Here is a 21,975-nt window from a genome sequence, read left to right as displayed (position 1 = left end):
ATTTCCCTAGAAAGAAATCCAGCCAGCGCCGGATGTTGAAGCCTGTTAGTTAATGGCTCACAGCCTACCGGATGTTCAAGAATTCTCTGCAGAAATCACCATCTCCAAAGAACTACACTGTGGTTCTTATGCCGTTGTCCGAGATTGGATGGATTGTTGTTTTCGTCCCATTCATGTCAGTTCTAATCAAAAAGTTGACCGCATAGGTAGCGGTAAGAACTTGGTGTCCCGAAAAATTGATTGCCGAATTCACCCAAAGACACTTACAATATCTTCAGAGGGGAAACCAAGAAGCTTCCAACAGTAGAAACGATTGCTGTTCGAGCTTCTTAAATTCTGGGTGCACTTGGTAATTATATGTGAAGCTGCCATTGCTGCTACTATCTACTAGTTCGTCCATTTTTGTTCGAGCTGGAATTGGAGGTAGCTCATGCTTGACCGCTTACAGCTTCAACTCGCCTTAATGTTCCGAGGGACGCTTGCTAGTTCTGCTTCCACATAAATCCGCAAATCAAAACTTTTGCACGGCCGCAGGCCGTCTCACCGAGAGGTCGATGAGCGGAGCGGATTGTGTCGCATAGTTCCTTCTCCTGAGGAAATGGGGACCTTGATAGGGAAGATCAAGCGTCATTCCAAGTTACCCCTTGGGATCAAACTTCCACATCCAATCATAAGTGAGCAATTACAATGTACCTTTGGAGGAATTTGCAGAAAGCTGCAGGTATTGCATTTGAATCAGATAATAGGTCGTGTCTTGTTCTCTGTAGGCGGAAGAATGAGTAACTTGGAGGCCGTATAAGAACGGCAAGGATGCCAGGGCCTTTAGCCCTGAGGTGAAAATCTCGAAACTCGCCTTCATTTTGCTACATATCTTGCAATTGACTAACGATAGTAAGATGGAAGTTGACTCAGAGAAAAGACCTGCGGCCCATCGCTCACCAGAGCCCAAAGATGGAGCTGGAGGGACACAGGGCCAAGAAGCCAGACGGCTGCCTGTTACCCTTCTATCAGGGTTCTTGGTAAGCGTCGGGGTCGGGGCTCCCGTGAGTAGGCATGCATTCTAACACTCTTGATATTAGGGAAGTGGAAAGACCACGCTGTTGGAGCATATCCTCAAATCGCCAGACCATGGACTTCGCATAGCTGTGATTGTCAATGATATGAGCAAGTCAGTTTGCACCCTATTTCAATGCAAGACACTCCGGGCTAATTGGGTTACTTCAACAGACTTAATATCGACGCTGCCCTCATCACACATCATAAAGTATCTCAGACGAAAGAGAAACTCATCCAGCTCCAAAATGGTTGTATCTGTTGCACGCTCCGTGGGGATTTGCTCTCGGAGCTTGCGCGCCTCACAAAACAGAAAGAAGTGGAATACGTTGTCATTGAGAGTACTGGTATTAGTGAGCCGATGCAAGTGGCGGAAACATTCACTGCGGAGTTTAGCGCGGCAATGCTTGAAGCTGAGGATCAGATCATGGATACCGATGAGGATAGCAGGAAGATCCTCTCCGAGATGTAAGAGTTTCATTTGAGCTCACCACTGCCAGAGCCGCCCCTTGCTAACCGGCCTTATTTCTGAATGCAGTGCCGAGCTCGGAGGGCTTCACAATTTAGCAAGCCTTGACACGACAGTCACTGTAATTGATGCATTCAATCTTCTATCGAGTTTCGACACAGCAGAGTTTCTTTCCGATCGCTATGGTTCCAAGGAAATCATTCCTGAGGATGAACGCACCATCTCCGATCTCATGGTAGATCAGATCGAGTTCGCTGATGTTGTGATTATCAATAAGATCGAGACCGTTGATGAAGAAACCCGAGGTCGGATTAGGAAACTCGTGAAGTTGTTGAACCCTGATGCGAAAATCCTAGAATCCAGTTACTCGAAGGTCGATGTACGCGAGATTATCGGAACCAAGAGATTTGATTTTCTCAAAGCAGCCTCGGGTTCGGGCTGGTTGAAAAGTCTGCACGAGATGACGGTTATGAATACTGATCAGGGAAAGAGGATGGCACCTAAACCGGAGACCCTGGAGTTCGTCTCTTCCTCCCTTTAACACAATCTCCTGCTACGAATGCTGACTTGGCACCCAGGTACGGAATTAACAATTTTGTATATACCGCTAGGAGACCGTTTCACCCGCGTCGGCTCTTTGCTCTTCTTCATGACAAATTCATCCTTCTTCAGCAGGGAGAGGAGGAAGAAGAGCAAGAGGACAATGATGACGAAAACAAGGACCAAATGGAGATCGACGAGAATGATCCTATGTCTGAGGACGAGGATGAAGATATGGAGACCCAAAGCGTACAAGGTTTCGAACAGCCTGATCCTGCAGTTATCCTTGCGAATAAACGCGCACATGCATTTGGGCCTGTTCTACGCTCGAAGGGATTCTTTTGGCTGGCGACTCGCCCCCTTCAGTTTGGGGAATGGAGCCAGGCGGGGGGGATGCTGACGGTGAGCTGTGGAGGACCTTGGTTTGCTGAAGTGCCCGACGAAGCCTGGCCAGAGGATAAGGATGTCCGCAAAGCCATTGAAAACGACTTTCAAGGCCAGTGGGGTGACCGGCGCCAGGAGCTCGTGTTCATCGGGGAAGGCATAGATGTAGACAAGATCACTTCTCTGCTGAACGAGTGTCTTTTGGATGATGCTGATATGGCCCGTTGGGAAAAGGTCATGAAAAATAAGCGGTTGTCGAGAGAGGAGAAGGCAGAAAAATTGGCCAGGATGTGGGAGGATGGATGGGAAGGATGGCCTGCATTTGAAATCGAAGAGGAAGATGAGGACGACGAAGACATCCAGGAGAAAGATAAAGAGAAGGATACAAAACACAAACACTTTGCAAGTGAGTATTTTGGACACACCAAAGAGAAGACCGGGAGCCATGCTCACCCTCATCACCATCACCACAAAATGGATCGTCTGCATCAGATGAAGGCAGTAGCAACCTGAAGAAAGTGGAATGTCAAGAGGAATGAATAGGCCATTCTGCTCACAGCATCAAAATAGTTTGAACAAATATCAAGTTGTCTTCAATCACCCATATCATGCAGCTTTACAATTTCCAAATCCCTCATGTGCTTTAAGACTCATCTCACCCACCAGTCAATCATGAGCTAAACACCAGTCGGAGAACAGCGTTAATTCCCACGTCACAACATTTGCAACACACGTTCCCTAAAGAGGATAGCTGGTGCATATGGGCTCGATGGATGCAGCGAAACACAATGATAAGAAGATGTATTCAAGTTTACCCTGTACTGAGGGGTGTTCCATACTGGCAGGGCGACTTCACGTCCTTCAGCTTTGTTGTCAGCCTGCTCGAATGTTCGTGGCTGTTCGGTAATCCAACTAGCACCTCGCTCATGTAACCCACATGGATTAGTTAGACGAAATCCCCATTTAGGTAGCTTAGTAAATAACAAGCATACGAGTCCTCCATCAGTGGCTGCGGCGGGTGTTTATTCTCCCGAGAAGAAAGTTTAACCAACAGAGCTTTGGTAGCTAACAAGCTGGGTCCCCCAGCATGTAGAGAAAGGCAAACTGTGGGGTGAAAAAGGGCTCCAGAGCTGCTAGAATGTCCTGAAAACTACCTAAACATTGGCAACATGCTGGCATGGGTAATCCAGCAAAAAGCCTGATTCATTGTAACTATGTACGTACTAGCAAAAACAGGACATATCCGAATCACGGACATTGAACTCACAATACATTCCATGATGAGGTCACTAATGGCTCATGTTGTTGCCGTTATCATTATGGTTGTTGAAAAGTAAGTGAGATGAGCTCATGGTATCGCTGCCCCGGCATCCGACAGCTTTTTCTCATTGAAGACTTTGGAGTGCTACACGCCGGCTTGTGTTTTCCCACTTTATTGCTGGGTATTCAGCTCTGTCCTCAAAGCTACCTTGCTCTTCCGTCATGATCCTTCATCACATTTACTACAGGAAAGGACAGAACCCATGGTGCTCGACTGCTTGTTTCTACCGATATCAACGATAGTTAACGAACTGCGGCATAAACAGGCTGGGCTCGTAGTACCATCTTATATGAACCAGCTACAAGTCTGGGTTTAGGGTGACACCGTCAGGTAACAGGAGGTAAATTGCTTCGCAACTGGGATAACATGCCACGAACGATACTTACTTATTACTTACGTTATCTTGGCACACAGCATCTTTTTTTTCCTGTCGAAAAATCAAGTAGACTAACAACCTAGGAGGAGATAAGCCGAAACGCTAAGTTAACGAGGACCCATATGCAAAAATGCTTTTCCCCAGGCGCACGACTTCGAATCGTGGACGGAGTGGATATATCCATGGCAGACCCATCCAACATCTCCATATTTCCAGATTGGGGTTGAGCTTAGCCTGAAGCGAACAGTCGACAAACCGCAGCCAGACACAGGCTTAAGACTTTGAAGCCTTCTCTTGGCGTTCAATCCAGTGGGCATGGGGCAATGGATCGGTTTCCATATCCACCCCTGACAAACGCTGACAATTGATTATGATACGCGTTCTTTTTCCTTGCTTCCGGAAGCCAGAGAGAGTTGTCCATAATGGGCTCTTTGGACGCCAGCCGGGGTTCTTTTGCCCTTGGGTTCCCCCTCCCCCCGGGTTTTGTTCCTTGATTTAATTTCTCTTAATTATCCTGGGGTTCCCCCGCGTAGTTTTTTCTCAAAATGCTTCGCCTTCGCTGATCTACCCCGGCCTGTGAAACTCTGTTCTTGTTTGATACCCTAACTTTTGTTGACGGTTGCGAAACGACAATGGCGCCTGACAGTGTAGGCAAGACCTCTTCCGACGAGGACTCCGTCCGGGGGGAGAAACCAGCTGCAAGTAATGGTGCCTCTGTCGACCTCGAAGCCGCTGGTGAGAAGGATGGCTACGTGCTTGACGCAGCTCAGATCGGAACTACAGAATTGATGACGGCGAAAGATGGACATACAGTCTTGATTCCCCAGCCTAGCAGCTCGTCTGCTGACCCGCTGAACTGGTCCAATTTCAAGAAGGCTCTAATCCTGACTATCATTTCTGCAACGGCATTCTTGCCTGATTATGGAAGTGCCACAGGAGCTGTCACTCTTATCCCCCAAGCCAAGTAAGAGCCCTTTTTTTTTCAAATCAGGAGACTAATGAACGATATGCTGACATATTTTCGGATTACAGAATATGGGGGATGACGGAAGATGAGGTGAACCACTCTCAAGTAGGGAATGTCTTCATGTTGGGTGCTGGTGGTGTTTTTGTTGTCGCCTTTTCCGCATACTTTGGAAGATATCCTGTCTTGTTCTGGTTCTTGGTCATTGCTTTGGCGACTGCAATCTGGTGTGCTGCAGCGTTGACGTTTGAATCCTTCATGGTAAATGCACTTTGATGCAATAAGTGTGATGTGCATTATGCTAATCTACTACCCTACAGGCCGCTAGAATTCTCAACGGTTTCTTTTCCACAGTTATGCAAGGGGTAAGGAAAAATCTGCCGCATGATCCATCGCGCCGACACTAATTACATACTCAGGGTGGTCTTATGTATATCAAAGACATGTTCTTCTTCCACGAGCACGCGCGAAAAATCAATATCTGGTCAAGCTTTATCATCGTGTCGCCGTATATGGGGCCTCTACTCACAGCTTTTATCATCAACACCCAGAAATGGCAATGGGCCTTCGGTGTATATTCAATCATAACTGGCCTCTGCCTTATTGCGGCGATTCTCTTTGTGGATGAAACTTATTATGATCGAAAGATCCCGGAGGACCAGCAACCGCCGCGTGTCAGTAGATGGAAGCGAATGATCGGTATCGAACAGTGGCAAAGTCGCCATACGAGAAACACCTTTAAGGATGCCATGATGCGTCCTGTCATCGTTATCTCCAAGGTGCCAGTTTTGATCTCGATGTTATACTACCTGTTTACCTTCGCGTGGGTTGTTGGCATCAATACTACGTTGTCAATATTCTTGGGCCCGCTCTATAACTTTGGGCCAAAACAAATTGGTAAGCATTTGTCCTCAATTGATTCCATCGAACTCGGAGCTTACGCGACGTCACAGGTTTCTTCTACTTTACACCAGTTGTCGGCGCTATCCTTGGCGAAATTGCAGGCCACTGGCTTCACGATATGATAGCGAGAGTCGCCTCCAAGAGGAACCATGGCCGGTTTGAACCAGAAGCACGTTACGTAGCTACTTGGGTTTCTACACCGTTCTTGATTTCTGGCACGGTCCTTCTCGGATTTGCGCTCGAGAGAGGATACCATTACATGCTTGCTTCCCTCGGTTGGGGCCTCTACGTCTTCGGAATCATGATCACAACTGTCGCTGTGAATGCATATGTGCTCGACAGCTACCCAGAAGCATCCGGTGAAGTTGCAGCTTGGATCAACTTTGCCCGTACGACTGGCGGATTTGTTGTGAGTTATTTCATGGTTGAATGGGCAGGGAAGCAGGGCGCCATTAGACAATTTGGCACAATGGGGGGTATCTGTGGTTTTGCATTTGTGATGATTATCTTCCTGCAAATATTTGGCAAGAGACTAAGGCAATGGGCTGGGCCGGTCAACTTCAAGACTGTTTAATATGGCGAGTATATGTTCGTACTCTCCTTTTCTTTTCTCCGTTTTTGTTAGGAATTTGCTTTCTATGAGGAACAGGATAGTCACTCAAACGAAAAAAAAAAAAAAATTTTTTTGTGAATATTGCAGAATTACCAAGTGTATAGTTAGTCAGTATGTATCTTTTACAACCGGGTTCGGCCCTCTCTGAACTCGATGTCTTCATGTCATTTCATTCCCTAACTAGTTTTCTATCCGATGTATCCGGAATCGTGAGGGAACGCAATGGGCATTGGTTGCTGCTCGCCTCAGCCGCCTGCGCAGAAACTAATGCCTGGGTTTCTGGAGCAAGGAACCCCAACTCTGGGGCCCCAACCCCATGGTTCGCCACACATCCACGCCCGTGGTTCGGGTAAATCTTTACCCCAAGAAATGGAGTTTATTTTGTCATCCTGAGGAGAGAGATTGATTGGACAGTCCGGCTGCCTATGAAGAAGCCTGTGGAGAAATGGTGAGGTTTTCGATAATGCAATGAGTATTTCCGCGCTCCGCTCTAGCTATAAGTTAACTATCCAGTTAACTTTTCACCAATTTCTGGACCTGTGAAGACTTCCCCCTACCCCAATAGCTCTCTGCTCCTCATATATACTTCGCATATTGACTCATATATACATGTAAATAATGTCAATCATTCCGTGCGCTTGTGCAGTTTATCCGTGCCATGAAACCAATCTAGTAATCCAATTGACCCATAATTCAAATTGAATTTCTCATGATGCAAATCATGCATCTTGGCTATCCCGCTGAAGAAATCATATCCACTGTGGACAAGTGCTGTATTGGACAGCTCGTAGGCAAGGAACGTCCAGAAGGTCAAGATGTGGCTCTTTAGTAGCGCCGGTGGGAGCGTTATGGGCAAGACATTCGCGACGATGTGTTCGATCGGATGCGCGTATTGGGCTGCGAGTGCGACTGGCGCGGTGAAACGGTGGTGAAGCTTGTGGATTCGTGCGTAGAAGATGCGGTGGTGGAGGAGCCGGTGGCTGTAGTAGAATAGGGCTTCGCGGATTAGGAGGCAGATGATAAAATCCCGGGCGATTTCGGGGAGACTAGGGAGTGAGGGTTCGATTCGGTAGGGGCGTTGCGGAGAGATGAAGATGAGGATGATGTGTAGGATGGAATTGATGATTTGGTTCCGCAGGACGAGGAGAACGCAGGATTTGATTTCCTTGCTCGTCGGTTGCTTGGGGATGGGCTGGAGCTTGTGTCGGTTAGAGAAGGACGGTGCCCAGATATCCAGGGACAGGAAGAAGAGTGATGGGAGCCAGAAGGTGACAAGCTGGACGCTGAGGGTGCCGAAGAATTCAATGCCCGCCGGGGAAAACGAGCCGGTAATGTTGGTCCATATTGTCTCCACGGAGGCGCCTTTAGTCAAGCTGGTGATGAGACGCTCCATCGGGGATGCCATGATGTCAAATGAAAATGTCTCTTGCATCGAGGTCCTAACTATTGAACCACGGATTGATCTGGTAACGGGAAATGTTCCCATCTTATCTTCGAAATTCCTTCACATTTTTGGTGGTGAGGTCGTATCACACAAGCCCGACCTCGGCTCAAAAAATGCGGATTGGGTCAGCCCACATTGTGCTGTGTCTTATCCGCATGTGAGGCAGGTCTCCGGGCCACTCTGAAATCTATTCTCCTTGTTTCTCCCCGGTTTTGTGGCCTTGACGGAAGATGATGTTGTCAGAATATTTATGAGGGTGTTCTCAAGGAACATGTGTGCGCAAATTACGAACCGAGCACTCCGTAGCACACGCTGACTTGGAAATCAATGCGGACGGGAAGCTGTGAGGCATCAACCAAATGAATGGCTATTGTAGCGAATTGCTCTATAATTTCAGCCAACCCTGCACGCATCAATCAGGCTAAGGAATAGCAAAGTGTAACCATGTCCACCAAACCAAGGCCATTTGCGCCCCTTGTTTGTGACATTCAATGCTGGTTGGGGCCCTTTCTGCCGACTTAAACTATTTTCTCAACCCGCAGCTGGGTATATCGATACACACTTCACGGTGGAGATCTCGGCGGCGAAGCCCGCTGGGCGTGGGGCGGAACGAGGCGGAGCGGAGCGGACCAGCCGTCGGGGGCTTAAAGCCAAGCGAGATACAGGTGGTTTTACACGGTGTTAAATTCTTCCTTTTGTTATATCACCGGGCCGCATTTCCAAGCTCACTGGCATAGATAGTTATGGGTCTGTGTCTCAGGGTTTCTTTTCGGTAGTTAGTTAGTAGGTCAATGTGTTCATGGATGTCCGACATCCAAAAAAAAAAAAAAAAGAAAAGGTCAAAGCTCCCATCCCCTGCTAGTGAGAATAGAAAGCATCCTGGATTCACCCAATTTCATCGCAACTGGACCAAGAATACAGAGCATCTTGTGCAATGACGGGAAAAATAATTTAGGCATACATATGGGTATTTCCACAAAACAACCATCCTTAGAGCCAATAGCCTCGCCCTTTACGCCATTGAACCATTAATCCCTCGCTAAATACCGTTAAATGCTTCATGTATTTCCTTTCATACCTCGTTCGACAATTCTGGTGACAGGGAGATATCGCTCTCTGACCTATCGTCGCCCCGAGAACTCACGCGGATTTCCATAGTCTTCATTATGCAGCCTGGCTCTATGTTTTGGCTAGGGAGAATAGCCTCGTCACTCCCCCCACTGCCATTAATCCCATTAGGTCCTATCCATCCTTTGTATTCACTGAGCGGGTAAACCTGAGCATTTGTGGATGTAAGAATCATTTTCCCGCTTCGACTTCTATTTCGGCCGCCACGGGACCGCTCATGGTTTGGTCGACCAGATATTCGAGAAAGCGGATGATTGGAACGGTATGGGGAGGAAGAGGATGTTCTTTTGAGAAGGGCATTGACTAAAGGTCCCAGCGTGGGGATAGATGCGGCGATTATGATTAAATATTGCTCTGTGGTGATACATACAGCCAGAGGGACACTGTGGAAGGTATAATCATCTCGTTTCGATAGCAGGGAGACGAAAATCGTTCTGATGATTGCAGCGATCATAGCACTAGATTTTGCATTAGGATTGACTGGAAATAAGGGGTTCGAGTGGACGTACAATATCCCAAGTGCTGTAACGCAACCGAGCCCAATTTTCAATTTTAATTCCGTTCGCGACTTCCAGAGTATAAAAATTGGATAGATCGCAAGGAGAAGGTCGGAAAAAGCTGAGAATGCTAGATCACGTCGGTTAAACCACCACATATTCTTCCCGCAAAATCATGATTGATCCAAACTTACATCCTTGAAAAATAGCATAACTCCGCTGAATCGAAGGATTCCAGCATGTTCCTTCGACACTAGAGTCCCAGAGTAATCGAGTGGGATTACACTGCCTGTAGAGTGAGTATATGCAGAGGACGTTAACAATAGTGAGCAGAACCATTCCTCCATAAAAAGCTATCCTTTGTTCTTTTGCTCTGTCGACCATTCGGAGGAGGAACAATGCGACGGATACCTTTCCCCAATTTGTCGACATTACGTGTAAACCTTGAGATATCCAGTTGAATTTATTGGCGAGCACCCTGTCGTATGCAATAAGATAGTATTCATGTCGCCCGGTGCCGTGGTTGACGCTGAGAGTGAGTAGAACGGATTGCGCCGTCGCATTAACCTTGAGAGACGGTCAGATCGGTGGTTGTATCAGATGCTGAAGAGTAATACCATAGCGAAACACATGAAGGCATCGTCCCAACCCCAGGATCTGTTCAGTCTTGTCCGGCTAAATATTCGCGACAAGATGAGCACCAACGCAATGCTAAATTCCACCCACATTATGATCGTGATCGCATTGCCTCTATTGACGTCTCCGTCTGGGGGAGGCCCAGTGACGACTATCATGGCGGGCCGTATCAGGACGGACGGCTATAAAAAAGGACGAGTTTCGCGAGCCTCATGAGAGGTCTAATCGAGTGGCTCCATGTGCGAGAGCCGAGCCTAGAAATGCGAGGCGAAGACACTTCTCGGTTGTACACATCGAATAAGCTGATTATGGGAATACATTCAGCATCAATCCACTCCACTGTTTAATTGTGTACAGGTGGGTTCGATCCGCCGGGGTGTCGGGCGGCTGATATGAAAAGGACAAGAGATAAGACTTATTTGAGATTCCCGCCATTTTTCGGACATCAGGTGCCTGTCGTGTCTTCGATCGAGTCAAACCAGTCAGGCTGGGATTAACGTGGGAAGTAAACCAGGGTCAACCTGGCAAATAGCTCTTACAGGCGCTATAGTCGGTAGTTATGCACCAAACAGGAATCTTGATGGTGAAAGAAAAATATTATGTCAGGAACTGAGATCAAAATCCATGTCAGCATGTTTCATCAGCGCTGCTAACTGAACTTTGTTTCTTGTTTGATGGCTAGGGTTGGGAGAAGTGCAAAAGAGCCAAAATGTCGTCTCCCGCATGGCGAAGCAAAGCGGGTGCTAGTGTTACAATTAGCGAGCTAGCATGAAGATGTAAAAAAGGAGAAAAATATTGAAAAAATACATCGATTGTGTCAACTTTTTCCTGTAGCCGCTCCACCCATAAGAATTCGAACCTATTCAGATGTGGAGAGGCGGCGGAAATGAAGAGCTAAACACGCTGGCCGTTAAAGGTATGTCCGATGGGAAGCAATATTCTCCTCTTGGGACGTGCAATGACAACCAAGCCACCGGTCCGGGTGCGAATATAGGGCAGGGAAAGCCGTTAAGACGTTCTCACTTTGTGGTGGTCCAGGCAGATGAGGAACGTGAAGACAACGTCAAGGAGCCCGGTGTCATTAATCATTGTCTCGGTTTCGCAACTAGTTACTTCGACAAGTTACCTGGCTGCTCATCGTGACGATCGTACGGGGTGGGCTCGTTAACTCGGTATGTCTTCGATATGCGGTGCACCGTAGCCCCTAGAATTACACAGTTATTTTCTCATGCAGCCAAGGTCAGAGCACTCGATGTTCGCCAGCAACGGACAACATGCACATGTATTCCGTCCTCCGTACCCCGTAACTGCTCGCATTTGCCAGCGAGGATCATGCACGAGAATCGAACAAAACACGGCACCCCACCGGCCCGACTGGCCTCTCAACGCGAGAAAATAAATGTTAGAACAACCTTTCCCCACTTAGCTCATTAGCCGCTGTCAATCCTTCTCCTCGCGCAGCCAGGAGGCCGCTCAAACTTGAAGGTATCATTTGTCATTTGCTGCTGGGGATGCAAGATCAGCAAGGGGCCTCGGATCCTTAACAAGAGATCCGGGGTACATCCTCTGGGATCAAGCTGCCCACATCTTCACCCGAGCACTTTTGCCTAAGCTTTTGTCTCGCTAACTAGCGTGATAAAAAGGGGTGGATCTCAATTGGCTGATGTTAATAAGGACATTTGTTCATGCAGGCAGGGCCACATGGTGGGACACAATGGAGCGGGGAGCCTTCGCTTCGTCTTGATTAAGTCAGGGAGTACAGAGTACTCCGGACGAACTGGGGACTTAATAGAATCTCGAAGGAGCGCCGGGGATATGAATTCTGGAACTTGGTTCCGGGGCTTAAAAGCACATGGCTTCCCATGTCACACAACATGTGATGCCTGCAAACGATCGCGGAGATAAATTTCTACCCATGCCGATTCGCTTGATGTCGAGGGGCAAGCTCGCACCAGCAGCAACGCAAAGCGAGGTAGATCTTGGTTGATGTCAATTGAGGATTATCATCATCCTATGTCCGCGACTAAGTGTCTCGAGATTTAAAATTCCAGACACGAAAAGTGCCATCCCTGGCCATATTCACCCCAGGAAACCTGTCATAAGGCTCATGTGGTCGTCGCTTACACGAAACAGATTTGGGAGAAAGAGAAAAGTCTCACATTAATATTAATTAATCGCCGCGTCAGCCTTCTTTTGTAAACCAGTTAATATCTGTCGCGCTCATGATAACGATTCGTCTATAAGGGCAAATCCCTTCCAACATGCAACATAAGAACCAAGCCCCAGCGGCTAAAGCTCAACAAGACTCAAAGGGGAAAAAAAATAAAAAAAGAAAAAAAAGAAAATAAAAGAAAAAAGTAAAAAAGAAAATTAATCAAACGGTGGGGGAACATGGATACCAAATAGTCAAGCACTCAACCCTCCAATTAACCAGGAAAAAAAGACTCCATAACTCAACCAGAAAGATACACGGGGCGAGTTTAGCCGCGAGATGTAAAGGCACATGTCTCGCGCTCACATAATACAAGGCGTCAAATAGAAACCTATGCTGAAGACCAAACATGTGTAGAACCGTAAAATGTCCGAATAAGAAAAGAGAAGTGCGTAACGTTCATGCAAACGAGGATATAAGGTGTATGATGAAATCTACCGCAGCGACAAAAGAGTGGTGTTTTACAAGACCCTTAAAACAAAAAAAAAAACAAAATATCAAGTTTCTTCTTTTTTCTCCATCTCGTCTGGAGTCGGGGCAAGCTCCGTCGCTGGCTCGTCGGGCTTGGATGGCTCTGGCTCGCTAGGCGACTCTGGATTGTGCTTTTCAACTGTAGCAGTATCGTCGGGGACTTCTGGCTCCGGAACTGGTGGTAACGGAGTAGAATCATTGTGGCTCCCTTCTTTAGTTGTGGCGGTCCCAGCTACTCGCCTCCTCATTCTTCGATTCCTTCTTGCCTCTTCAGCGCTGTCTCGTCGCCGAGCACGAGCCGTATCGGAGTCCATGTTCTCTCGCAAACCTTGGAGCATGCTGGCCGCTCTATCTGCAACATCTTCGCCCTCCGAAACCTGAACTTCAGCAGTGGGGGAGCTACATTCCGGTTTATTCTCCGGCTCTTGTGCATGCTCTCCGTTGACTGCTGTACTCTCTTCGGGCTTCTCACCATCATTTACCGAAAGCTCAGGCATACGCTGACCCGACGCTACACGAACTTGATGTCGCTCTTTCAACCTCGCACGACGACGGCGATCACGTTGATCACGTGCCTGAGGAGCAGCAGCTCGCAGTTTCTCCAACAAAGAATCCATCGCTCCGCTGCTGGCTGCCGTTTGCGAACCTGTCCCATCGGCTCCATTCGTTACGGCAGGATTAACACGTTTCCGGGCCAAAGATGCCTCCATTCGGCGTCGGTTGTCCTCCCAAGCGATGTTCTTGTCTTTAGACTTCTACAATTTTAAATGCCTAGTTAGCTTTAGAAATCCATGCATGGTATAAGATGTACGAACCTTCCATTCGAGCAAGAAGCCCGCGAGCTTTCCAAAGAAGTCTCTCCGGGCATTCTCATCAGTGCTGTCTTCACCATAGAATGTCATGATATCATCAAATGTCTTGGACATCTCTTCGAGATAGAGTTGCATCTGCTCTGCTTTCCGTCTCGCATCTTTCATGCAGCGTTGCACCACGATGTTTACCCTGTCTTGAGGATGGAATTTCTTCGGATCACTCAGGTTCCCTGCATCGAGGCTCGACTGAACGTTCTTGATGTTGCCAATATATCTTTCCGCGTCGGAACGTAGTTGGTCGATGTTTGCTTTGTGAACTTTGATAACACCTCCAATTTCGTCCTGGAAATTCTCCCATTCGGGGTATTGGTTTCGAACAATGCGCTCAACAAGATCGGCGAAAGTCGATTCATTTTTGTCGTCCTTGACCATTCCCAGTCTTGCCAGCGAGCTCAGCTTAAACCCGACGGCTTGCTTATTTGAATCATTCATGAAGTTACCAATATCCAGAATTAGGCCAAGTACGTTCATTAGCGAAACAGAATCTCGTAACGACTCGCAAACTTTGACAATTTCCTGAAGGTTAGCGGATAGTTCATCGTACTCGGATTCAAATGATAGCGTCATCGCAAGAGCTCGCATCCTCGCTTTCCAATAATGATGCAGTTCGAATGCCGTCTGAAGATACACCTGATCCTCGCGCGTCAATTCGCTGGGATCTTGCTCTCGGGTTGATGTGGCAGCATTTGGCCCTGTCCAGTCTTTGCTATACGGTGCCATAAGCTTGGCTGTGTTTTCCGGAATAACACACATATCCTCTCGTTGGAGGAACTCCATAATGACACTGTTACCCACAATTTCCGTATCACAGTGAATAATCATGCGGACAAGTTCCTCAGCAGGTACTTGCGAGAACTTGGCCATGGCAATCTGGAACTTGTGCATCAATTCACTAGAGATGATTTGCTTTTTATCCTTCTTCTTTGCAGTGCCCGAGCCAACAAGCTTGGTCTCTTTTGCCATGAATAGTCTCTCGACTTCATCCAAGACCCCTTTCTTGGCAAGCTCTGTATATTTTTCTTCTTTAGATGCGTGGGTTGGGGCATGGGCTGCCCATACCGTTATTTCTGGAGTGTCCACCTTATCCCAATGAAGGGCCTTGAGTTTCTTTTTCGGTCGGATGAAGGGAAGTACAACACCAGGTGTACCTGGAGCTTGAACAGATGATAGAAAATTACCCTTCCAAGCTCCCGGCAACGGTGGTGCGCCGGGAGGAGGGGGTATTGGAGCTCCTGGCATAGGTGGTGGAGGTGGTGGAGGCGCACCGCCGGAAAATCCGGGCAAGGGAGGTGGCGGGGGTGGAGGTGGCCCTCCTGAGAAGCCTGGCAAAGGTGGAGGTGGAGGGGGCGGAGGACCTGAAAATCCAGGTAGCGGAGGCGGAGGCGGAGGTGGCGGCCCATTGAATCCTTCTTGCTTTGCTGCCGGTTTCTCTGGCGCGGGCGAGGAATCGGGCTTTGGCGTTTCTTCCTCCTCGTCCGTTTGGTCTACTTTCTCAGCCTTTGAAGCGAGTTCATTCAGGAGACCTGTGGCCTGCTCCGGGTTCATCCGGGGGCGCTTGATTTCAATCAAGCGTGCCTTTTCTTGGACCATCTCTTCGCCTTCTTCAACATCAGAAAGCTGGCTATCCATTTGACCCTCAGCACTAGAATCTTTCCCGGCTTGACTCCTCTTCCGTGAAACCGTCCCAAGTGTGCTATTCGTGAACTTGCGCCTGGTCTCTTCGTCGAGCTCAGTGTCTACAGCGTACATACTGTCCATCCTCTCTCGCAATTCTCGCAATCGGTCTGACGGTCCATTCTGCTGCCATACTTTCCCTTCTAACTTGAACTGGGTTTTCGTTCGTTCCAATTGTTTCTCAAGGCGCTCCATGAGCTTTTCGCGGTCTAATATGCCCTGCATTTGCGCAGCATCCATTTCAGCAATACCATCTTTTCCAGTGCGTGCTTTGGAAGCAGCAACGTCTTGAGCGTCACGGAGCATCAGATATAGTTCTCGAGTTTCAAGTTCGTTGCGTTGCAGCTCTTGAGCCCGTAGCCGCTGGACTTCCGCGAGCTCTGCCTTCAGGGACTCATTTTGGCGGGTTTGGAGGTCCATTACTCCATTCTGTTCTTCAATTTGCTTTTGTAATTTTTTAACCAACCCGTCGGCTCCTAATTCGATCTGCGCTTTCATCGCATCTCGTTCTGCGATCGCCGCTTCGGCAATTTGGCGTGCTTCAAGGGATTCATCAAATGCCCTTCTGGCCTCGGAATCGGTATGTAGCTTATCCAGCAAACTCTGAACGGTGAAATTAAGGCTCTGCTTCAGTTCCATATCCGGTAGTCTCCTGTCCATTGCAACATAACTCAACATGGCGTCAACGAGCTGGAACATCCTTTGCCCATCTTCCGCTGCATTTTCCCTTATAAGGAGCATGTGTTGCATGGCCGATAAGAAAAAGTCCTGCGAACGACTTCCTCGCAACCTTTCAACAATTGCATTTGTGATTTGGACTGGGTCATTCATGTCAGCGACTTCTCCTTCAATGCCGTCTTTGAGACTACTACTCTCTCGTTGCAGGAGGTCTTCGTAGTCAATAGCCTCGTTTTCCCGATAACGTTCTATTTGTTTTTCGATGGCGTCGTACTGGAATCCTTCCATCTTTCCCAAAAGTCGTTTGATCCCGCATGCTGTGAACTGGGCCCTGATATGACAGCGAAGTTGCAAGTCATCTTGGGGAGCATCGATAAGCATATTTATCAAGAACATTGTCGATAGGGCGTATTCCATAAGTAAGTTCTCCATTCCTACACCACCGCTCTTGAATTCCTCGCTGGCGCCCACCAGACTTCCCATTTTGCCTCGTCCATCGATACTGACTTCGACAACCCGCATCCAAGCGTCGAATCGACCAGTTTCACCTTGCAAATTCTTAACATAGTCCATGGCCTGTAAAACCTTAAGATGACCCTGGCCATCGGCCCAGTGGCATAAGAAAGTAAGGATTTCGCTAACCATCTTGCGCGTGGTCAAGCGGGGAGATATTAAAGAGCTGGCCAAAGCAACGATGACTTGCTGGTGCGCCAACGCATCATCAGCACCATATTTGTTATTCATTAGGGCTTTCAAACATTTCGCAATGTCATATTCGCGATCTAGATCCTTGTCGCCGGACTGAGCAGTGGGGGGTGCTGGACCTGAAGCCTTCCGCCGATTGATTTTAAGAAGGACGCTTGTCAAAGCAATCTGCCCTTGCGCTTCTACGAACGATTTGACCCAGCTAGACCCTGAAAGTTAGTTATAGGGTTCCGGAAGTGGGCGGTACCATAAAATAAGCTTACCTTATGGGCTGCGTTCGCAAGCTGACGCTTAAACTTCCGAGCTCTTTCGCAGTAATTGTATCATCCATAACTTTCTTGACATACCATTCCGGGCTTCCCTCCTCATCTGCGCGATCAAGCAGACCCCTGGGTCCATCCAACGAGCCATATGTCTGCCGGGCGTGTTGTCTGCGCTTCTGTTCTCCTTGCCATTGTGTGAGTCGATCCTGATGTACCAGCGTCCATTTTTTGGAAGTTGGATACGCCAACATCTGTCTCTTCGCCTGCTCAGGTAAATTCTGCCATCCTCGTTTAATCATTAGCTCATAGAACATCTGATCGACAACCCTATCGTCTTTAGGTCTCGGGAACGAGCCATCTGGTGCCATTTGAAGGGGTGTAGTATAGGTAGGCCAATTATTTTGATAGGGATCGACATTTCGATAACCGCTGCCGCTTGACGAAGGAGGATATCGTTCATTAGGATAGCCGGTGGAGAGAAGGCGCCCAGAGGCGTCTTGGGTGGAGGTCCTGGTCGTGGACGATACGGAGGAATAGACACTCGTCTGGTCTAAGGAAGTTCGCGAATTGGCAGACGAGTCCGGTGTGGAATATGGGTAGTTGTATGCTTTGCTCAGTTTATCGTAGTAACCCATGCTAGAATGTGGGGGTGGCCTGGGACCGGAGAGATAAGTAGAATTGGTTTGCATTGGAGCATTGTTCAGTGGAGAATATTGAGGATATTCGTAGGGGCTCTTTGGAGGATCTTTGCGTGCTGGGGGTTCGGATTTCGGGAGGTAATCGACCGGGATCGGCGACTTTGCATTTGGGGGGACGCTATCGTAAGGTATTGCGGTGATTATTCCGGAGGAGGGTGGTTCCACTTCACTTGAAAGGTCCAGCGCATATAGAGAGTCGCGTTTTGAGTATCTGGAAGAGCGTGATCCGGCGGCACTCCCTGCAACGCTGAACGCGTCTGATGTCCCTTCCCCTCTCGAGTCTGCACCGCGGTCTTTGTGTAGCTTTCTCCCGAAAAACGACTTGCTGGCCGAGGACTGTTTGGACTTATCCGAAGGAGTTGGAGGACGAGGCATTTCGATGGAACTACCGTGTCATGCAGCAAAACTGAGCGGTTAAGATCCCAGCAACATCGGGACCAGCGCGGCCAGAGCAAGGGATTTTGGCGGCGGTCGTTTCCGTTCTGGCATACACTTTTCCCGGTTAAGCAAAGGTCCGGGATATTGTGTCCCCTATCGCGTGCTTAAGCAACTGCAACAAACTCTAGTTAACTCCCAAGCAAGGAATATGCCGACTCCTCGCGCCAGCGACGCATGAAGAAGGAAATGATTCTCGAAAGTTATTATATATGCAAGCAGCTTCGTCGAACTGTGAAGCGCAGCTCCTCGCTTGAGCTACCCCGCTGGAAAAAAGTGAAGTCTAGTATTATACCACAGACAGTGTCTGCACTTTGTAAAGACGGATAATTAATGCAGTCACTTCTGGGCATTTCACAAACGAGAGATTGTAAATCTGCATGAGTATCTCCAGGGCGAATCGCAGCTAAGGGGGGGACTGCCCAGAAAGGGTTAAGCGCCCGGCTTCACGTGAGGTCCCCACCGCCGAAGGCCAACAGCCCTGGCCGTCTCACGCTCCAACCACAGAGCTGAGACAGCAATGCCCTGGGCAAATGCTTGTCTGGTAATCTTGCCAGTCACAATAACATGTCACTTATGAGGTTTTTAAGAAAGGAAAAGTGTTTTTGAAAGTTGCACCCGCCATTTGGCTGGACAGAAACTCCCTTTCAACGCCCTCATGCTTACGAAATAAGCCATAGATGTGCTGAGCTATGGGGTCTTCTTTGAGCGTTGTGAAGGTAAAGCCTGTTGAATTGGCCCGGACATGGGAGCGGAACCAATTTGCTGACTCCAACCATGTAGACCCTCTTCGTTCCCGCCCTCATTTCCCTCGGTCTTTACATCCTATTGTTCTATGCAGTCATTCCTTTTGTTCGACGATACCGGCAAAGATATGCCCAGTATCTCCCTCTTCATACAATCTCGGCCCACACATCCTCCCTTCGGGACCGTGCATCCGATGCCCTAATGCGCTTCGTGCTTCCCTCCTCATGGAGAAGACAGTTTGTTGAGGGTCAAGATGACTCTGGCAGCGTGTTAGACGAAGAGGGCGAAGGGATGGTTGGATTTGAAATGGACGCTGCGCGCAGAGCGGCCCTTGAAAGACAGAGAGACGACCCTATGGGCACGGAAGGGCGACTTAGTCGAGAACTAGAAGAAGGCTTCATGGATGACAGTGACGATGAAGTCGGCGATGATAGAGGAGCCACGCAACATACACGTTAACCCAACCTGGATGAACACCCGCCTACATAGACCTGCTGACACTATTGATACCCGGTCGCCAAATGTTACCACGATTCTTATTCCACGGTTTCTGAGCTTTTGAGATCTGGATTGCAAGCAAGAGCACTTTGACTCGCCTCAAATTTTTTCCCCTCCTTTTCCTCAGCTGCCTGTGAATAGAATGAGGAACCTTAACAATAAAAGGGCATGGTATAGACCTCTCTCTTTCCCTCTTAGAAAACATAGGACTCCTTTAAGGGTGGTATCCCAGTTAATGCATGAATTTTTGTTCAGACAAAACTCGTTCAGCCAATGGGAATAACCAGTGAAACCGATGAACGTGAGGATTGTTATTCATGCTGGAGTGGTGTACAGAAGGAAAATATCGTGAAAAATTGGAAAGCTTTCAAATGAAGTAGCTTTCTCTTTTTTGTGCCACGATTATGTTATCGGCCACCTATCTAGGCCCTCAACATCCCCCGGCAACAACAAGTTTCCTGTCCAACTCTCATCATCCATTCTTCCCCATCAACCTTTGTTTCTTTTGCTGAAGGCCTTCTCAAGCACTGTGGTGAATATGGCCATACTTGACGGCGTCGAAGTTCAAGTGAGAGTTGTTAGTGTTGACAAGGCGCTCAAGGAGGCTGATGTATGCGCCGATGATTCTTGCCACAGCGATATAGTCCCATGGGCCAAGGACCCTATGCGGGTTGAAAAACGCGTCAATGCCCCTCCTGGGCAAGTCTTTTCTATCTGTATGCGGATAGCACCAAGCTTCGATTTCTCAGCTGGGGACGGGCTCCATATCACCTTGAAGCTGGATAATGGCAAGGCAGTCAACCATTATTATTCAGTCAAGTTCACCGAATTGGAAGCGGACGAAGACGGATGGTGGACGAAACATATCGACAACGCAGTAGTCAATTGCGAGGATGGGTGTAGGAAAGCTTACTTTTCTTTCGCATACCTTCCAGCAAGTAGGCCTTTCCGTTTCATATGATGTTTTCTGTTGATTGCTTGCAGGCTCATATATTGTAATAGAGCTCCACGCTGTTCCCGTAGGGTACTACTCGGATGTCGACTATCCACAGGGAAAAGTGGCGGTCACAATTATCCGAGTCTCCCATAGTACGATGCCACCGAAGAAGGCAACAGTCACAAATCCAGGGCCCACGCTAACCCCCGGGATCCCTGGGAGCGCGATATGGTTTGTATTTCATGGCATCTATTCATTGCCTTAGTCCGAAGCTAACGGCTGACCAATGCGTTAGTTACAAGGTTGGTGAGCTCGAAGTATTCGATCCACCCATGGTACATGAGCAAGTATCACCTGTCGATGATCCGGACGAGAAAGCGCGCCATTTTGTTTTTCACTACAAAGTCATCAGTAAGTCACCTATGGGGGGGTGGTTATTACCACCGTTGCTTATGGCATACCAGAATCTTTGATCATGGACTGTGTTGCGAGCGACCTGGAAATATCGTCCTCGGAGTCCGCATCCTCCCCAAACTAGCCGACGCTCAACCATCCTTTTCTTTCCTGTGACGGTCTATTTTACAAGCCTTTGGTTCGGACGAGATTTTGGTTGTCTAAGCTTGGTTGGAGCTCAACCTGTGGGTTTGCGTTCATACTGGGAATGTGTGGCCAATGAGTTTTCCTGCAGAGTGTGCCACACCCGTTCGTTCCTAGCCCTTATTGAGCTTTGCTGCGTCTCAACCAATAGCAAGGCCATCATTGTTTTTCCTTTTTCTAGAACGATGGGATTGTCAGTGCCATTACATCACCCTGGGTTGCTTCTACAATCTCCCACAATTTGGGCCAGGGGAGCTGATGTCCCGAAAGACCAATTAGAGTTATGTTCCTGAGCCATCTCGTTAGCTTTGATCAAAAAAGAAAAAGAAAAAAAGGGCACAGGTGGGCCGAAGTTGTCATTGATTGAGCTCCCTGTTTGGTTAAAAACCTTTATGATATTGTCCTCTTCTGGCTTTTTTTCCTTTTTTTTTTTTTTGTTTGCGATTTAAACCTTGAGCCCATCAATTTTGTCTGCTTATATCCTCAGCCGTTACATGCTCCAAGGAAATCCCAACCCCCAATTCCATCGAGCTCCGGGAGCAAATAGAAGATGGGTCAACATCCCAAGAATGCGATTCGTCTCCAATCAAACCCCCGCATCCATCCCTAGTTCTACCTACTTCCCATGGATAGCGAAGGGGGCCGGAACATGCGTCCAATCCAAGCATCTTGGGTGATGGGGATACGTACTCCTTGCCCTCTGTAGGCTGGTATGCTCGCATTCAGCCCTTCCCCCTACCGGGTTTACGATGCGAACGGAGTGCGGAGTACAAAGGTAGCTTGTCTGTTTTCGTTAGTTGCGCCGCCTAGCGGGGGAAGTTTGGGCTTGGAGCCAAAGCTTATTGGTGGTTTCGCGCAGC

At 48.3% G+C, this 21,975-nt stretch overlaps 7 protein-coding genes across 7 annotated transcripts; 4 read left to right on the top strand and 3 right to left on the bottom strand.

Annotated features, from left to right (window-relative positions):
* Positions 1-756: 756 nt before the first annotated feature.
* On the top strand, positions 757-2,991 carry CIMG_02642 (CobW domain-containing protein). The gene is made up of 5 exons (XM_001248870.2): positions 757-1,019; positions 1,080-1,168; positions 1,228-1,521; positions 1,592-2,041; positions 2,101-2,991. The coding sequence occupies exons 1-5, from the start codon at positions 897-899 to the stop codon at positions 2,957-2,959; spliced, it is 1,815 nt and encodes a 604-aa protein (XP_001248871.2). The 5' UTR covers positions 757-896; the 3' UTR covers positions 2,960-2,991.
* A 1,709-nt stretch (positions 2,992-4,700) lies between these two features.
* CIMG_02643 (MFS transporter) lies at positions 4,701-6,584 on the top strand (the record flags this gene model as incomplete). Its single annotated transcript, XM_001248871.2, has 5 exons — positions 4,701-5,107; positions 5,176-5,368; positions 5,428-5,472; positions 5,527-6,004; positions 6,061-6,584. Exons 1-5 carry the CDS (start codon positions 4,776-4,778, stop codon positions 6,582-6,584), a joined length of 1,572 nt encoding a protein of 523 aa, XP_001248872.2. The 5' UTR covers positions 4,701-4,775.
* Positions 6,585-7,076: 492 nt separating this feature from the next.
* CIMG_02644 (C-4 methylsterol oxidase) lies at positions 7,077-8,577 on the bottom strand. The gene has a single exon (XM_001248872.2). The coding sequence runs from the start codon at positions 8,107-8,109 to the stop codon at positions 7,249-7,251; it is 861 nt and encodes a 286-aa protein (XP_001248873.2). The 5' UTR covers positions 8,110-8,577; the 3' UTR covers positions 7,077-7,248.
* Positions 8,578-8,947: 370 nt separating this feature from the next.
* CIMG_02645 (uncharacterized protein) lies at positions 8,948-11,718 on the bottom strand. Its single transcript, XM_001248873.2, has 4 exons — positions 10,310-11,718; positions 9,887-10,259; positions 9,705-9,822; positions 8,948-9,653 (listed from the first exon to the last, which is right to left on the bottom strand). The coding sequence occupies exons 1-4, from the start codon at positions 10,484-10,486 to the stop codon at positions 9,140-9,142; spliced, it is 1,182 nt and encodes a 393-aa protein (XP_001248874.2). The 5' UTR covers positions 10,487-11,718; the 3' UTR covers positions 8,948-9,139.
* Positions 11,719-12,475: 757 nt separating this feature from the next.
* CIMG_02646 (cytokinesis protein sepA) lies at positions 12,476-18,553 on the bottom strand. The gene is made up of 3 exons (XM_001248874.2): positions 17,204-18,553; positions 13,827-17,142; positions 12,476-13,766 (listed from the first exon to the last, which is right to left on the bottom strand). The coding sequence occupies exons 1-3, from the start codon at positions 18,274-18,276 to the stop codon at positions 13,038-13,040; spliced, it is 5,118 nt and encodes a 1,705-aa protein (XP_001248875.1). The 5' UTR covers positions 18,277-18,553; the 3' UTR covers positions 12,476-13,037.
* A 317-nt stretch (positions 18,554-18,870) lies between these two features.
* CIMG_02647 (uncharacterized protein) lies at positions 18,871-20,034 on the top strand. Its single transcript, XM_001248875.2, has 2 exons — positions 18,871-19,055; positions 19,120-20,034. The coding sequence occupies exons 1-2, from the start codon at positions 19,029-19,031 to the stop codon at positions 19,540-19,542; spliced, it is 450 nt and encodes a 149-aa protein (XP_001248876.1). The 5' UTR covers positions 18,871-19,028; the 3' UTR covers positions 19,543-20,034.
* Positions 20,035-20,074: 40 nt separating this feature from the next.
* On the top strand, positions 20,075-21,308 carry CIMG_02648 (uncharacterized protein). The gene is made up of 4 exons (XM_001248876.2): positions 20,075-20,519; positions 20,584-20,749; positions 20,814-20,929; positions 20,983-21,308. The coding sequence occupies exons 1-4, from the start codon at positions 20,120-20,122 to the stop codon at positions 21,054-21,056; spliced, it is 756 nt and encodes a 251-aa protein (XP_001248877.1). The 5' UTR covers positions 20,075-20,119; the 3' UTR covers positions 21,057-21,308.
* The last annotated feature ends 667 nt before the right edge of the window (positions 21,309-21,975 follow it).

The sequence above is a fragment of the Coccidioides immitis genome (assembly GCF_000149335.2).
Source record: "Coccidioides immitis RS genomic scaffold supercont3.1, whole genome shotgun sequence".
NCBI classification, from domain to species: domain Eukaryota; kingdom Fungi; phylum Ascomycota; class Eurotiomycetes; order Onygenales; family Onygenaceae; genus Coccidioides; species Coccidioides immitis.
Note: the sequence above shows the minus strand (reverse complement) of the source record. Positions and strands in the feature narration are given on the sequence as shown.

Excerpts from the sequence above, each read along its gene's own strand:
- CIMG_02645 (XM_001248873.2), bottom strand. The coding sequence starts at position 10,486 with ATGATAGTCGTCACTGGGCCTCCCCCAGACGGAGACGTCAATAGAGGC. Across the intron at positions 10,260-10,309 it reads CCTTCATGTGTTTCGCTATG|GTTAATGCGACGGCGCAATC; the intron begins GTATTACTCTTC and ends CCGTCTCTCAAG. Across the intron at positions 9,654-9,704 it reads GTTACAGCACTTGGGATATT|TGCTATGATCGCTGCAATCA; the intron begins GTACGTCCACTC and ends TGCAAAATCTAG.
- CIMG_02646 (XM_001248874.2), bottom strand. The coding sequence starts at position 18,276 with ATGCCTCGTCCTCCAACTCCTTCGGATAAGTCCAAACAGTCCTCGGCC. Across the intron at positions 17,143-17,203 it reads TTGCGAACGCAGCCCATAAG|CTGGGTCAAATCGTTCGTAG; the intron begins GTAAGCTTATTT and ends TTCAGGGTCTAG. Across the intron at positions 13,767-13,826 it reads GCTTCTTGCTCGAATGGAAG|AAGTCTAAAGACAAGAACAT; the intron begins GTTCGTACATCT and ends TTAAAATTGTAG.
- CIMG_02648 (XM_001248876.2), top strand. The coding sequence starts at position 20,120 with ATGGCCATACTTGACGGCGTCGAAGTTCAAGTGAGAGTTGTTAGTGTT. Across the intron at positions 20,520-20,583 it reads TTTCGCATACCTTCCAGCAA|AGCTCCACGCTGTTCCCGTA; the intron begins GTAGGCCTTTCC and ends ATATTGTAATAG. Across the intron at positions 20,930-20,982 it reads TTTTCACTACAAAGTCATCA|AATCTTTGATCATGGACTGT; the intron begins GTAAGTCACCTA and ends ATGGCATACCAG.
- CIMG_02644 (XM_001248872.2), bottom strand. The coding sequence starts at position 8,109 with ATGGGAACATTTCCCGTTACCAGATCAATCCGTGGTTCAATAGTTAGG.
- CIMG_02642 (XM_001248870.2), top strand. The coding sequence starts at position 897 with ATGGAAGTTGACTCAGAGAAAAGACCTGCGGCCCATCGCTCACCAGAG. Across the intron at positions 1,169-1,227 it reads ATTGTCAATGATATGAGCAA|ACTTAATATCGACGCTGCCC; the intron begins GTCAGTTTGCAC and ends TTACTTCAACAG. Across the intron at positions 1,522-1,591 it reads AGGAAGATCCTCTCCGAGAT|TGCCGAGCTCGGAGGGCTTC; the intron begins GTAAGAGTTTCA and ends TTCTGAATGCAG.
- CIMG_02647 (XM_001248875.2), top strand. The coding sequence starts at position 19,029 with ATGGGGTCTTCTTTGAGCGTTGTGAAG. Across the intron at positions 19,056-19,119 it reads CTTCTTTGAGCGTTGTGAAG|ACCCTCTTCGTTCCCGCCCT; the intron begins GTAAAGCCTGTT and ends CCAACCATGTAG.